A 14302-nucleotide genomic window follows, 5' to 3' on the forward strand; every position below is an offset into this window, starting at 1 on the left:
GGAAAGAAATCAGTGTGGAAAGGAAACCACAGGAGTGCAGCTTCTGATTCATCTCAGCATTCAATTCAAAAGTACTGCCCTTCTCAGCATTCTCCATGGACTTTGTACCTATCAGAATTAATTGCTCCAGTCCCATCACCTCAAGTATTTACAATAAATTGTACCATATCTGTCCCTTTCCACAACAACTTTATTAACAAAAAAGTCTCTGCAAACTCCGTGTTTGCCAGTGGTTCACTCACCACTTGATTGAATCTTATTTCTCACACTGACACTCCCTCCCCTATCCTTCAGATCTCTACTAACTTTTTATTCTAACTGCTAAGTGCATTTTTGGTTTTTCACCACTCCAAATCTTTCTGTAATACCCATTGCTCTCTGTCTTAGAATTTGTCATAGTTTGCTGATCCTGATACTTTGTCAACAGCTGAGTTTAGATTAACCCACCACACTGGAAACAGACACAGATCACTTGATTGATCCGTGGAATATTGGAAAAACTTAATTATGCAGCATAAACAAATACAGTATTTTTTACTCCCTTGTCTCCATTACTGACAGTTTTCATTAAACTTGGCATCCTGTAAAGGAAATTTTTTATTTACCTAAACACTGACAGACACGTGTGCACGTGTGGCACTCTGTGCATCTGTCATTTATTACGGATTTTGTGCCATGTGTACACAGCACTTTCTATTCCATAAAAAGCTGGTTTACATTTTAGTGGCAAAGAGGAAAAAAAAGGTGTTTTTCAAGATCTGTACATATTTGTCTACTCAGGAAATTCATAAGGTTAAGCAGCACTGTAGATATATAAAGACAATCTGGGTTTAAGCCACTATTCCAAGCAGCACAATCACCACGTCTGTTCATTATTTACCTCTCCCTGATGTGCTTCCCTGGGCAGGCTCTTCTCCAAGGTTTTCAGCTCCAGACTCATCCAATGAGTCTCCATTAGTTTGTGCCTGCAATGGTTTGGTTTGTGCTTCACAAGCTTTCAGACCTTCCCAGGGTGTCCTGGTACAACACTGTGGTTCTGACCCTGATTTCTGCATCCAGGAGTTCAAAGGCACATTTCCTAAGGGTCTGGAGGATTTTAAGAGCACAGGCAGACGGGATTTCTTGGGCAGGGAAGAAGAGCCAGCCTGAAAAAGGTGTGGAATAAAATGGGGAGTTGTAGCTCACATGTAACAGTCAAGTATAGGAACTATAAGGAAACATTTTGTAGAAAAATAAAATTTTTCCTGTAAGATCAGTCAGCTGTCACCTTAGTTTTGACAATAAGTTTGCAATGCCCTTGGCTACATGAAAAACATTCAGAGAGACAAAAAACCCATTCCACTGGTACAACTTTCTGTAAGTACCAGCTGCTCATGCATCCACAGCCTCCCAGTGACTGGCTTCTAGCTCAGGAACCAACACAGCAAACCCAGCAGTGATCAGTAAAGGTTTTTTAACCAGCAGGACTGTTAGTTCTGAATTTGTGGATGCCTTAGGAAAATAGTTTCTCACCCAAACTGACCTCTCTAACTGCTTCTTCCTACTGTCATTTATATCATAAATGTCTGCCAGCCCAGCAACTTAAAACCTTTAAGTTAACTTTAAAACCTGTTCCCCTTAAAATACTTTTTTTTGTTGTTTTAGGTGAGGATCTTCCTCATTTTTAAAAAATTCTGAGCTTATTTTCCTTTCTTTCTTTTGTCTCCACCTAACAACCCCTATTTCCATAGCTCTGAGAAAATCAACACAGCTTTGCATCAGCCACAGGGGACATTTATCCTGCCACAGAGAAATTCTTTGTGAACAAAACCAGCTCCTTCACCCATACAGTCCATAAATTGCTTCTGCAGGATTCCCAGTTCCTACTGTAACAGACATTCTGTCATTGGAATTGGGGGAAGTTAAATTTCTTAAGTCACCACATTTTAGCCTCTTGCCTTTTGGAAAGTCTGCATAAAACAAAGGTTCCTTGTTTAAAGCACAGAGCATAAAATAGTGCTATCTCCAAAAAGATAAAAGCATGCTATGTGCTGATGAGAGTTATGGAATTGTGTGCAATAATAATAATAATAAAAATCAATAATGGCATGCTCAGATAGATTGAGTTTATTTTTTTGCTGTTCATTTGCTCTACCAGTGTCCTGAGTCCCCTAATTTCTTTCACCACCCAATGCATTCTGAAATACCTTTCCTCATTCACTTCTTGGCAATTATAGTCTTTACACAATCTAAAATAATAAAAAGCAAGTTCCATTTTCCTAATGCCATATTCAATCCTTTTTGCACATACATGAATACAATATCATCCACAGGTTGAAATATAAATCCAGAATTTCCAGTTAACTAAACTGCATTAATAACAACAAACCATTCCCAGCTGTCTCAGGGCTGTGGCACAGACACATATGTCACCCAGATTACCCAAAGGCCAGTTCAGCTGGGTAATTTATAAAAGCCATTCCAGAGCTAAAGATACACTGCATTAGTCCAAACCAGAAAGCTTTTAAAGCAACTGATTCAGGGATTGCATTGAGATTGCAGCTGATTAAACTAGAGAGGAATCAGAAGAGTATATTGAAACTCAGGGAAAGCAGGAACCTGGAAAAAAGAGAAGTGCAGAAAAAATTATGGAATGGTTTGGGTTGGAAGGGACCTCAAAGATCAACTGGTTCCAACCCCTGCCGTGGGCAGGGACACCTTTCACTATCCCAGGTTGCTCAAGCTCCATCCAACCTGGCCTTGAACACTTCCAGGGATGGGGCAGCCACAGCTTCAGAAAAATGAATCCAAAAGGAACAAGCCAGAATAAAAATGAACAGTTCCTAATTGCTGCCTCCCATAAATCTCTTGATCACTAAAGTCATGGAAACCACTCTTTGCAGAAGGTGCTACAACATTCCCCATTAGTAGTGCACAAAATCAAAAGCAACGCTCTCCTTTGTCTGCGCCGCAGGAGCCAAGATCTTCAAAGAGTTTTCAACTTCACTTCTATCACTGCTACTGAAACAATACACAGGAACTCTTTAGCAGACACTGTTTTCCCACCTCTTTGTTTGGGATCACAGGCTGCCTGCAGACAGAAGGTTTGAAAACCGGAGTTCTGGCTGTGCTGACAGAACAGATTCTGTGCTCTCAGGTTCCAAACCAACACGACAAACTGCCCCCAGTTTCACAGTGCCCTACTGGCCACACTTCTCTAAAAGCAAGGCACAATTATTAGATGTTAATTAATGGCTAAAATTAAGGTTGGAGTTCATGGAAGTCTACCCCTGACTCCTCACCAGTCTGCTCTCAGACATGGTGCAAGGCTGGAATTTTCTAGAACACGTTTGCCATTTAGACTTAATCAATGAGTTCACTCTGCTCAGGCTCTGCAGGCTGTGACCATCTCTGCAGGAACACAAGGCAGTACAGAATCAGGCCTTTATGCTATAAACTCTTTCTCCAAAAGCTGTAATATTTACTAGTATCTGGTCCCGGTGAGGATTGAAATTCAGTTAATTAACGTTCTAAAGCAGGCTGAAGTATGTGATGAAAAGCTCTGAACATTAAGAACAATTATCTAAAATATATTTGGCTTACATCTCTTTTCCTAATATTAAAACTTACACAAAAGCAAGATTCAATATTAGAAATGAAACATATTTTTCCCTTTTATATATCTATTCCCTAAGTACCGGAACGAGAATAAACTTACTTCATTTGTTCTTGCAAAAAAAAGTCTTTCATGCTGTTCACCCTTCTTATACACATTTCCTTGCTGATGTTCTCTTTCTGCATTTAATCTTGAATAGTTTGACTTTTCTTCTGAGGCTCCTTTTTTGCCTTCATGTTTGAATCTCATGACATTACTCTCTAAAGTCATTGTTTGTGTAGCTGCATCTTTCAATTCCACTTTCAACAACTGAATATCCTGATTAATCTGTGGCACTGCATCTGGATAAAGCTTCTCTTTCCCATCAAAAGTTGATTTCAATTCTACTTGCTGCTTTAAGAATTTAGTGACCTGCTTGAAACGTTTGAGTTCAGCTCTTAGTTGAATAATCATTTGCTTAAGATCTTTTTCATCCTTTTTCTCTATATCTTCACTTGAACATTCTTCCTCAGTCGTGTTCAGATGATCTAACAGTTCATTTACAATTTTCATTTGTTCTTGTCTGCTGCACTCGGGAAAGAGGAGAGAAAAGCCATGAATTTAGATTTTTATTTAAGCAAACAAAAATACCTTCTAAGAAACTCTTCTGCTGTGTCGTGACACATCTGAAATTCCCAGGAGATTTTGTTTTACTCACTAATGAATTACGAACAAACAGAGTTTTTGAAACCTTTTCACAACTCATATTCTATCATAAATTATCAGTGCTTTTCTCCTATTTATGGCACAGACATGCTCTCCTGTCCCTCTCCCAATTTATGAACTGACACTAAACCTCTGGTAACTAAACTGATTGCTTATGTAACAAAGGAATATACGAAATATTAATGGATTTTCAAAAAAGTTTACTCTCTACCTTAAAAATTAATTTATACCAAAACCACGGAAGACTTTAGATCATGGATTCATGGAATATCCTGAATTGGAAGGGACCCACAAGGATCATCAAAGCCCAACTCCTGGCCCTGATGCTGAGTTTTTCTAAAAATCTATCCCTTCATGTATTTTTAATGTAACAGGGAAGATGGAAACTGAGAAAGCAGCCAAAAGCCTGCAAAACCAGCTCACTGCAGACCACCAAACTGCCCCATGGATAACTAGTGGTTCATGGACAACAGTTTGGAAAATTATGTTTAAGAGAAACTGAAGCCAAACAAGAGGCATTTCAAGCACAAGCAAGCTCTCAAGTTCCACAGACAATTTTGTGTGTCCAACAGAGAGCTGTTTGTGCCATTAAACATATAAAGCAGCATTTTAAACAACTGCATTTGTATAGTTTAGCATTTGAAATGGTAGAAGCTAACTAGGCTTTTTATGGCTTTCTCTGGCATCTGATGTCATTAGTGAGAATTGAGTTATGCAAAGTACAGGCTCATCACCCGTCAATCTGGTCATTTATACTGGAACATAGAAAAAATTACACGCTAGAGTGGTAAAGATGACGGTGCTGGAATTGCTCATTAGCAGACTTTTAAGTAAAGTTAACAAATAAACAATGTTTTCTGTTCATCTTCTAAGGGAGTAGTACCTCCTCATTCACCACTAACTACTGCTGTGACAACCAAGACCATTTATGCCTTTTGGGAGGGTTTTAAATAGTAATGCAAAAATAGAGAATTGCTGGAGTAAAGCCAGGTGCAGGATGGTGAACACAGAAACCAGGATTTCACTTGTGTAGCTCCACATGATATTCTGCTCCCAGCATTGCTCAGCACAGTTTATGGGGAAGGTCATTCCCATCACCCTCCAGAAATCACAGTGAAGGAACAGCACTGAAAGGCACTGAAAAGACATATAATCCTGGACATAGTGACTGCAGTGCAGAGAACTGGGAAAGGAAAATGAGAATCATCTCCACCAAGGCTCTAATTCAGTTCTCAATCAGGAGATTAAGTGGTGTAAGCATGAAACTGGGGAAACAAGTCGGGGTGTGTGGTTTTCCTGTACAGCCATTTCTTGCTTGGTATCAGCCAGTTCCTATGGAAATGAGCATTTTAGCTGGGAATTGATCAAATCAACACACACAGACACTTCAAAAACACCGGTTACACCAGGGCTTGTACAGATTTAGGTACACAAGTGTCTCCTCCTGCATTGAAAGTGACCCAAATACTCACAAAATGGTTCAGCTCAGCACAGTCCTACAAGTGGTTGTATTGGAATAACCTCCTATTCAACTGCAGGACATGGGCCCCAAAAATTCCCTGAACCACTGACAGAGCAAACCTCTGCCCAGGCAGTTCAGGTGAATGCATAGAGTACCATCCAATTCAAAATTATCCCTGTAAAAATCATTGTAACTCTAATTCCTTCACCCTCAGATCCCCATGTATATAGTTTTTACAGCAGTGAGGTGTCGTCCCCTCCACCACACCACCTGTGCTCTCAGATATTTTGGGTTTTTAAAGAAAAATACCACCTATTATGAACTGAGCCCTTTAACTCTGCTAGACCCCATCCTAGAAGCAATCAGTCCCTGCAGCAAAGCTCCACATATCAGTAACTTTGGAGAGTTTCTTTCTTGCAATGGGTTTTTCTTAAGGATTTCTACTGATAGTGTGTTTCCTAATTACTTAATTGCATGATAGACTAAAATGGCTCTGAAGGTGTCTTGCCAATCTCTCAGGTAAATTAGACAGTGCCATTATCTAAATTCACTTTAGCAAAATTACTTTATTCTCTTCTCAAATAGAAATACTGTCAAAAGCAGTGCATATCCCTCATACTTACATAGATTCCAGCACAGATGTTCTATTTTCTCCTAAAAGAGATGTGAGCAAGCTCTCTTCTGTTTCGTGTTCACTCATTCCCATTCTGCCCAAGTGTTTGTCAGCTGTATCATGCTCAAATTGAGGCTTAATTGGACTCCTATAATGTCTGTCTTTGCAGAAACTCTCTGAATAGCCTGATGGAGTTATCTGCTAAAAAAATTGCAAACACTGTCTTATTACACAGGTATGTAATGTTCTATTAAATTCAGGGCTGTAATCTTTTTTGTAATCAGGTTTTGTAATTCCTGATGCTCTTTATCTGCATTAAGAAGCATCCACAGACATTTCGCTGACTATTTATTAATAGGAAAACCAATTAACATCTATTTCCTATGATTAATTCATAGCCATCAGTTGTTTAGGAAGGAGTAAGAAGATTTCCCTGAAGGTCTTTATCTGTGAAGAGGTATGAAACTTCTGGAATGTTGCCTGCAAACTGCAGCTAACATTTTATTAGTTCAACTTGGAATCATCTGTATTTACAGTACAAATTCTGTCCTGGGACCTCCAGATGCAAGTGATGGCTGGGACAGGATACAACATCAAGTATTTTACAAGCTGCCAGCTTCTTGCAGAAAACACTGCAGATGTGTCCTAGGAAATTTCTACCTGGGATTTCTGCAGTCATTCAGCCCCCATTAAAACCATCAAAGTCAGTATCAATCACATGAGAATTCAGGCCCATGTGGGTACAATTTCCATCAGCAGAGAGAGAGGAGGATGTTAAAGAGCCAAGAGAATCGTATCAATACATCACTAACCTGTTTATCCACCTCACAAGGAAAATCCAAAGATACTTGAAGGCATACCTGGTAAGCAAACACAGAAATTACAGATTGCATCATTATTCTTCAACATTACTATACAAAATGCCCCATTTTGTGTCATATTTTAGAATGTTACAGTTTTTAAACCCAAAAGGTTCAATTTTAATTGCACTCGACGATTCTCTAAGGTCCCTGCAGCCTGAATTATTCTGTGATTCTGTGATGCTTTATATTAGAATAAGAGGACAGCAGATTCCTGTGTGTATGAAAATGCAGTCTACCAGTTACCAAGACATCAAGTACTTCAAACCTGAAGAAAGATCTACAGTATTTTTTCCTCAATCACAGCAGCAAACGAATTTCACACAATTGGTACTATAGGCCTGGGTGCAATGGAGGGAGAAGATCAGTGTGTGTTTAGATAAAGAAACATGATTTGAAGGGACTCTCTGTCATCCCCTTTCAGGATGACTATAAGTACTCCAACAAGAGAACACAAGGTCCACAATGAAACCTATTTCGACTGTAAAGCCAGCAGAAAAATACAGGAAAAAACTTCCACAAACTCTTAAGGATAACAATCAGTAGAAAGCAAAATCAGATAACAAGAAAAGCACGTTTTGGTCGCGTAAGACTTCGTGTTCTAAGAAAATAAGAGATTTTAAAGGCATGCAGAGAAGAGGGCACTGTAACCCAATGTACCCTGAGCAGAGTCCTACCTGACTGACCCTCTCACAAAACTGACTGTTCTGCATCTTCCTGTCATTGTCACCATCTTCAGTCTGCATCACAGGCTCCTCTGTTGTTTCAAGACACTACACAAAGTATGGAATGATGTGAAAATGTAGCACAAAAAAAAAATACTGTGATATGAAACATGCATAAATAAGTCAGTGACATGTCTTAAAAGAAAAATAAAAAAAGCCTGTAATACAAAGTAACAAACACTGAATTAGATTTCTTCGACAAGATCAAAGAAAATTAGTACAAACCCCAGGAATGACTCTCATCAAATACAGTGAAACTTCATCTTATACATTCCTTTATTTTTATCTAACCCTTTCTCCTCAGAATTTATAAAACATATAAAACCAGTCAGGCCCTCGTGGCAAAGGAGCTCTGTCTCCTCAGCCATATTGTTGTTGTGCCTATTTTATTTTCCAATTTCCAGAATTTATATTCATTTGCTACACAGTTCAGGCTCTTCTCCAGCATCCAAGAAATAGATGCTTTTAAAAGTAAGCACATGTGGCTCTCTGTACTCTAAAAACCACTAAGGTTACAAACTGCTGGGTCTTGCCTAAATTTGCCCATTTGTAGCAAACGGTGCCAAATCATCTTTTACTCTCTGTTTTCCAGAGAACCCAACCCATGTCTCATCACTAATATTGCCTGAGCAAAGAGGAGGAGGAGAATCCAAGTCCCTGACATCAGCATTACTGAGAACAGGACCAGGATCCCTCTGGTTTGGTGGATGTTACATCCCACAGCGAGGAGATCCACACACTGCTCCTCCTCCCTCAAAAGCAGTGACACCACTGAGCTTCACTGACACACAGGTCACAGGGAATATTTTCACTCTGCTTCCAACTCACCTCCTTCACTCAGTTTGCTCTGGAGGTGAGGCCAGAACTCAGCCTTGCCTACGGTGATTTAACACTGACCATATGAAAACTTGTTTACAATGAATTCTCATATTCAGTAGCCCCATTGCAGTTCACAGATTCACAGACTGGTTGGGTTGGAGGGGACCTTAAAGATCATTTTGCCCCAACGCCCTGCCATGGGCAGGGACACCTTCCACTAGCCCAGGTTGCTCCAAGACCTGTCCAACTTGGCCTTGGACACTTCCAGGGATCCAGGGGCAGCCACAGCTTCTCTGGGCAACCTGTGTCAGGGCCTCACCACCCTCACAGGGAAGAATTTCTTCCTAATATCCCACCTAACCCTTCTCTCTGTCAGTTTGAGGCCATTCCCCCTTGTCCTGTCCCTCCAGGCCCTTGTCCAAAGTCCCTCTCCAGCTCTCCTGGAGCTCCTTTAGGCACTAGAAGGGGCTCTCAGGTCTCCCTGGAGCCTTCCCTTCTCCAGGTGAACCCCCCCAGCTCTCCCAGCCTGTCTACAGAGCAGAGGGGCTCCAGCCCTGGGATCAATTTAGTGGCCTCCTCTGGAAAGACTAAATAAGCCTAAACCATACATAGGATCTTCCCTGACACAGAGGATTCCAACCTGCATGGGATAAACATTCTAGTCTTTAAGGACTTGTGGCAGTAACACCCCTGCTGGGTGTGAGTCGTGTTTTTGTGTGACTTGGGCCAAAGAAAAATTACCTTAAGTCAAGGAAAGAAGAACCTTGAGCATAGCTACAGAAAATTGAGATTACAGGTCCAGAGACTCAGGTGAAAGACTGGAGGGAAAGGAACTGGTGTCTTGGGGTCCTGGATGTGGTATTTATAGCTTGGTGCTGAAACTCAGAGAGAGAGAAACCTGCTTCCCCAGGATCACAGGCTGGAAAGTCCTGGCTCACAAGTCAGTCCCATTGCAGGCAAAAAGGATTCTATGAGCAGAGTTATTTCTGCTTCCTAAGAACACTGGGAATTGAATGCATGTGTGGGGTTTGATTTTTTAATTGAGCATACATTGAATGTATGTATATATATATATATCTATATCTATATATATGAAATTAATGAGAAAAACCTTTTTAGCTCCCAATCCCTTGCAGTAGAAGCAACCCAAATGGTTTTAAGTACGAATTTTAAAAGGCAGGAACCGGATGGTGCAGTGTATTAATACATTTGCCTTTTACAATTAGAATCCTATATGGAAAACTTTACTTCCAAGTCATGTTTGGATTATTTTAGTATTTTCACTCAGATTTGGTTTTCTAGGACAACACAGAAGAAAGACAACTTGAAAACTGGAGGAAGACAGAGATGGGACTGTGGTATATGGCAAGGGCATGCATTATAAAAAATCCTTTTGTTGTCATCATGGGATGACAAAAGTCCAATAATGTTAGCTATTATAAAAAAAAAAACTGTTTAGATTTAATCTTCCATGTGTAGATTAAGGACAAATCCTGCATTTGTGTATTAAAAATAAAATCGTTTGCACATGTAACTTATCCATCCAATGCTACCACCTTTTATAACTCAACATTTTTTAGTATATGCTCTTCCAAGGCCAGTATTTGGTTTTATAAGTGAGGATTCTTAGACTGAAACTACTGCATAAGACCAACAGGTTATAAATACACTATTACACTGAATTACTGCAGGTTGAGCCTGGTCCTATGGTCCTCTCTCTGAGAGGTTGAAGACAAACTTTCTGTGCTCCAAGGAATATAACCTAATGTGCAACAAAATATTAAGAGAAAATAAGTGTCTTAAGGCCAGAAAAATAAACCTACGAAGAATAAGCTGCTTGTTTTAAAGTATTTCCTTGGAGACTGAAAACCTTGAGAATGTTTTTTCGAAGTGAACCCTGATATGCTTGGTTTGCAAAGATCCTCGGAGCCCTGAAGGTTGAAATCACTGAGGCTGCTTCTCTCCAAGAAAGCAGATGTTCAGAGGACAGTACAAAAACAACCTTCTCCTCTCCTCCTTCTCCCTCCCAGCACGAACAGGAAGGCAAGAAACAGAGGACTAGGGGCTGTCAGACCCTGCAGAGGCACCAACATGCAGATTCATCTGATTTGTGCTGCAGCTTTGGGAAGGAGAAGCAAAATGGGAACATTTTAAGAACCTGAGAAAGATATATCTTCCTGTGTCTGTCCAAATTCCTCTTACAACACATGTTAGTGTCATCCCAGCACCACCTGCCAACAAATTTTAGCTCAAAACCCACACAAAAAATAGAACATAGGGTTTATTGACAGTGGTTATTAATATATAAAACACACTGTTGTCACAATCCATAACCCGAAATCCAGGTTGCCATTTATTGCCAGGCCTGATAAAATGACAAATGGTATAAATGATAAATGATAAAAACTTTTAAACTAAAAACTTTTAACTAAAGATCCTTTCACTTTTGAGCTCCAGAGCACTACTGTCATTCTGGCACAGGTTAAAATCCATATTTAATTTTCTTATTTCCTTTACCAGAATTGTGAGGTTTATTTATATTTTACAAGCTTCACTCCTCATCATTCTACATCTAATTTCATGTAGGGAGCTTTCAGAGAGCAGGTCTGTGTGCACTTGTCATGTGGAGACAAGCAGGAGAGCACAGTGTCCTGTCATGATAATCCCAGCACAGGACTGGAATTCCTTTGGAATTAACTGCAGCATCCTTGGGGGTGCAGCACCCTCTGCAGGATAACGAGGCAAATTGCAAAAAATATTAATTATGGGAAGTGCAGGCACTAGGAAAGGGATCACCCACAAGCTCTGTGCCCAGACCTGTTAGTGACACATAAATTCATTATTTCAATAAAACCACGGCACCTCTAAAGGCCTATGTCTCATTTAAAATGTATTTCAATTAAAGGTAGCATGAGTAAGTCTTAAAACTGAAAAAGCAAGAATATTTGGTGACTTTTGATGTTGTTGTTCGACAGCACATCCAGGAAAAGACATGAGCCTTTTTCCTGAGTCCTGCAGAAAAATCATCAATACCACAGTCCCAGTTCTGGAATCAGCCAGTCCCTACACATAAGTAATTCAAACTGTTCCTGTCCTTATTCTTCTAATTCATAAATTCAAGGCACAAAATACCAGCACCATCATTATTCCTTCCACATTTTTTTCCTTCCTATTCAATATGTTCTGCAAACAACAACGGGACCTAAAGCAAAAACCACAAAGGAATGTAAAGACAAGCACTACCAGCCACACTTCCAGAAATATTTTCCAACAAGCTGGAAGGGGCACTAGGATCTCCCAGAGCCTCCTGAACATCCTTCACCACTCACACACAACACAGTAACACAAGTGGGGACCCAGTTCCCAAAATGCTTCTCAGTGGAACCTTTTCTTTCCCACAGTTAAAAACAGCCTCAGCCTCAGGAAAAAGAAGGAAATACCAGCAAGGATTATTTCCACAGTGCTGGGGGTCCCTTCTTCATGTAATTCTCTATATATTCTTCCTGTAACTCTCTATATGAAGAAACAGCCACACATTTAGGTGACCTGAAGTGCTATTCTCTCTTTTTTGGCTACATTGGACCCTTTTGTTTTGTACATGCAAAGGAAATCTAAACTAAGCTCAGAGAATTAGACCCAGCATGAGAATGACTCTGCAACAGCAAAGAGATTTTCAGGAATAACTAAAATGTTATATAAGATACTGCTTTCTTTGTAAAATTAACTATTTCCTTCCCTTTCCATTGACAAAACAAATAGATCACAGACCCAATTAATATTTAAATGAGTATGTTGCTTCCTTAAAATCAACTTGACACATCACTGAACACTTGAATTGAGCTGATTCTCTGTTGTGCTAACATGTTAAGGTTGTTTACATCATTAATTTAAAAAGTTATTATAAGGAATTAGCAACTTCAGCCCTGAGGGCTTTACACTCCTTCTGAACTGATGTAAATGACTCCACAAGGTACATTAGATGAGAGAGTCAGACTCAGTACTTTAAAACAGAAAACCTACCTCTCTGTGTTTTAATGTTTTCAGTGCTTCCTTCCCTTGAGAATCTGTTGTACAACATCCAGACTGCCTTTCCTTAAGTTCTTGATTAATTGACTGCAGTTCCTTAACCATCAGGAGCAGATCAGACACCTAAATAATCAAAGGAAGAACAAGCAGAACTTTTAACATCCAGACTAGTATGAAAACACATGATGATATATAAATGTCCAGCTAAATCCAAACTGCAAAGTGGGAGAGGCTGGGCTTGTGTGCCTGCTCTTGAGGTAATCTATGTGTGGAAACCTGGTTATGTATTTGTGAGTTAGCATTCAAGGAACCTTAATTTGTAAGACTGTAGTTTCCAGTCAGTTATTAAGTTCAGGTATTAAGTTTCACAACTCAGTGGCAAGAACAAACCTGAGGGCACCTCACACCAACAGCTGATTTGAAAAGAAACATTTAATGCAAGAAAAAACAGCATTGCAGGGAAATAGCATCATCCAGAAACAACCTGTTCTTCTGCCTCCAAACCCATTTATAAATTACTCCCATTTTGAGCAACTTCACAAACACAAAATCTGAGTGGACACTCATGTTCAAAGCTCTTGAACAGACATTACAGTCACAAACCCATTTAGTATATCGACAACATTTGGAGAAGAAGGTGAAATATTTTTATTAGACCAATTAATATACTTGGAAAAACAGGTCGGCTTTCAGGCACACAAACCCTTTTTCCAGTAAGAAATTATATATAAACATCTTTTGCTAATGAGTGTCCCTGAACCTATTGAAGGGAATATGCTCAGAGATAAAAGTGGTGTAACCCCAGAATGGCACTGGGACACAATCTGGGGCTTTTTTAGTGACACCTGTTCAGTGTAAGGCAAAATTCCTTCCTTTAGATTACCCACCTCCAGAGTGTGAGCACCTGCCTACAATTCAGCTGGCCCTGAGAAATATAAAACTCCTCTTATGTTCACTCCCAAACAACCATATTCAAAATACTTCCTTGTCATAAACTGGAGCATGGACCAAAGGTCACTGCACGGGGTAAGGAGTAAGAGAACAAGTTTCTGAAGTCTGATATTGGTTTATTATATGGCAGAGGTCTGCACGTTTAACCCCTGTGAATTTCAGTTCTCCTTATGTAGAATGGAGACAACATTCATTTACCTCTGGATTATTTTATAACATGTCCTATTTACCAAAAGGTTTGAAAGTCCTAGAGTGTGCTGTATAAACTATATATCATCATGTTTATAAAGGTGCATGAAATACACATTGTGGGATATTTAATGTCAAAACTTTCCTTTGGAGTTGATGTACATGATGTCTGCAACATGGAATTGAGTCAAAAACTTGAGTCCAAGTGTCTCAGAGCATAAAACTTTGGCAGCAACTCCCCCCACCTTTCAGCTGATTCTGAAGCTCATGTGGTGTAACAAAGACTAAACAGTTCATAAAAGGTCGGTCAAAGAACCACAGAGATGTTTCCTTCAAATCCTTTCAGAACAATCCAAC

General features: G+C 39.7%; 1 protein-coding gene across 5 annotated transcripts in view; it reads right to left on the reverse strand.

Moving 5' to 3' along the window:
* CDK5RAP2 (CDK5 regulatory subunit associated protein 2) overlaps positions 1-14302 on the reverse strand; it is a 73130-nt gene that overhangs the window by 27480 nt on the left and 31348 nt on the right. For 3 of the 5 annotated variants that reach the window (XM_027687679.1, XM_027687677.1, XM_027687675.1), the window contains exons 18-23: positions 12800-12928; positions 7913-8008; positions 7188-7235; positions 6386-6576; positions 3698-4160; positions 881-1145 (exon numbers count right to left, since the gene is read on the reverse strand). In XM_027687679.1, coding sequence (XP_027543480.1) covers positions 881-1145; positions 3698-4160; positions 6386-6576; positions 7188-7235; positions 7913-8008; positions 12800-12928 — 1192 coding nt within the window. The remainder of the gene's footprint in view (positions 1-880; positions 1146-3697; positions 4161-6385; positions 6577-7187; positions 7236-7912; positions 8009-12799; positions 12929-14302) is intronic. The other 2 variants (XM_027687678.1, XM_027687676.1) reach the window with 1 other exon arrangement.

The sequence above is a fragment of the Neopelma chrysocephalum genome, unplaced genomic scaffold (genome assembly GCF_003984885.1).
Source record: "Neopelma chrysocephalum unplaced genomic scaffold, ASM398488v2 Primary Assembly neopelma1_74, whole genome shotgun sequence".
In the NCBI taxonomy this organism is placed as follows: Eukaryota; Metazoa; Chordata; class Aves; order Passeriformes; family Pipridae; genus Neopelma; species Neopelma chrysocephalum.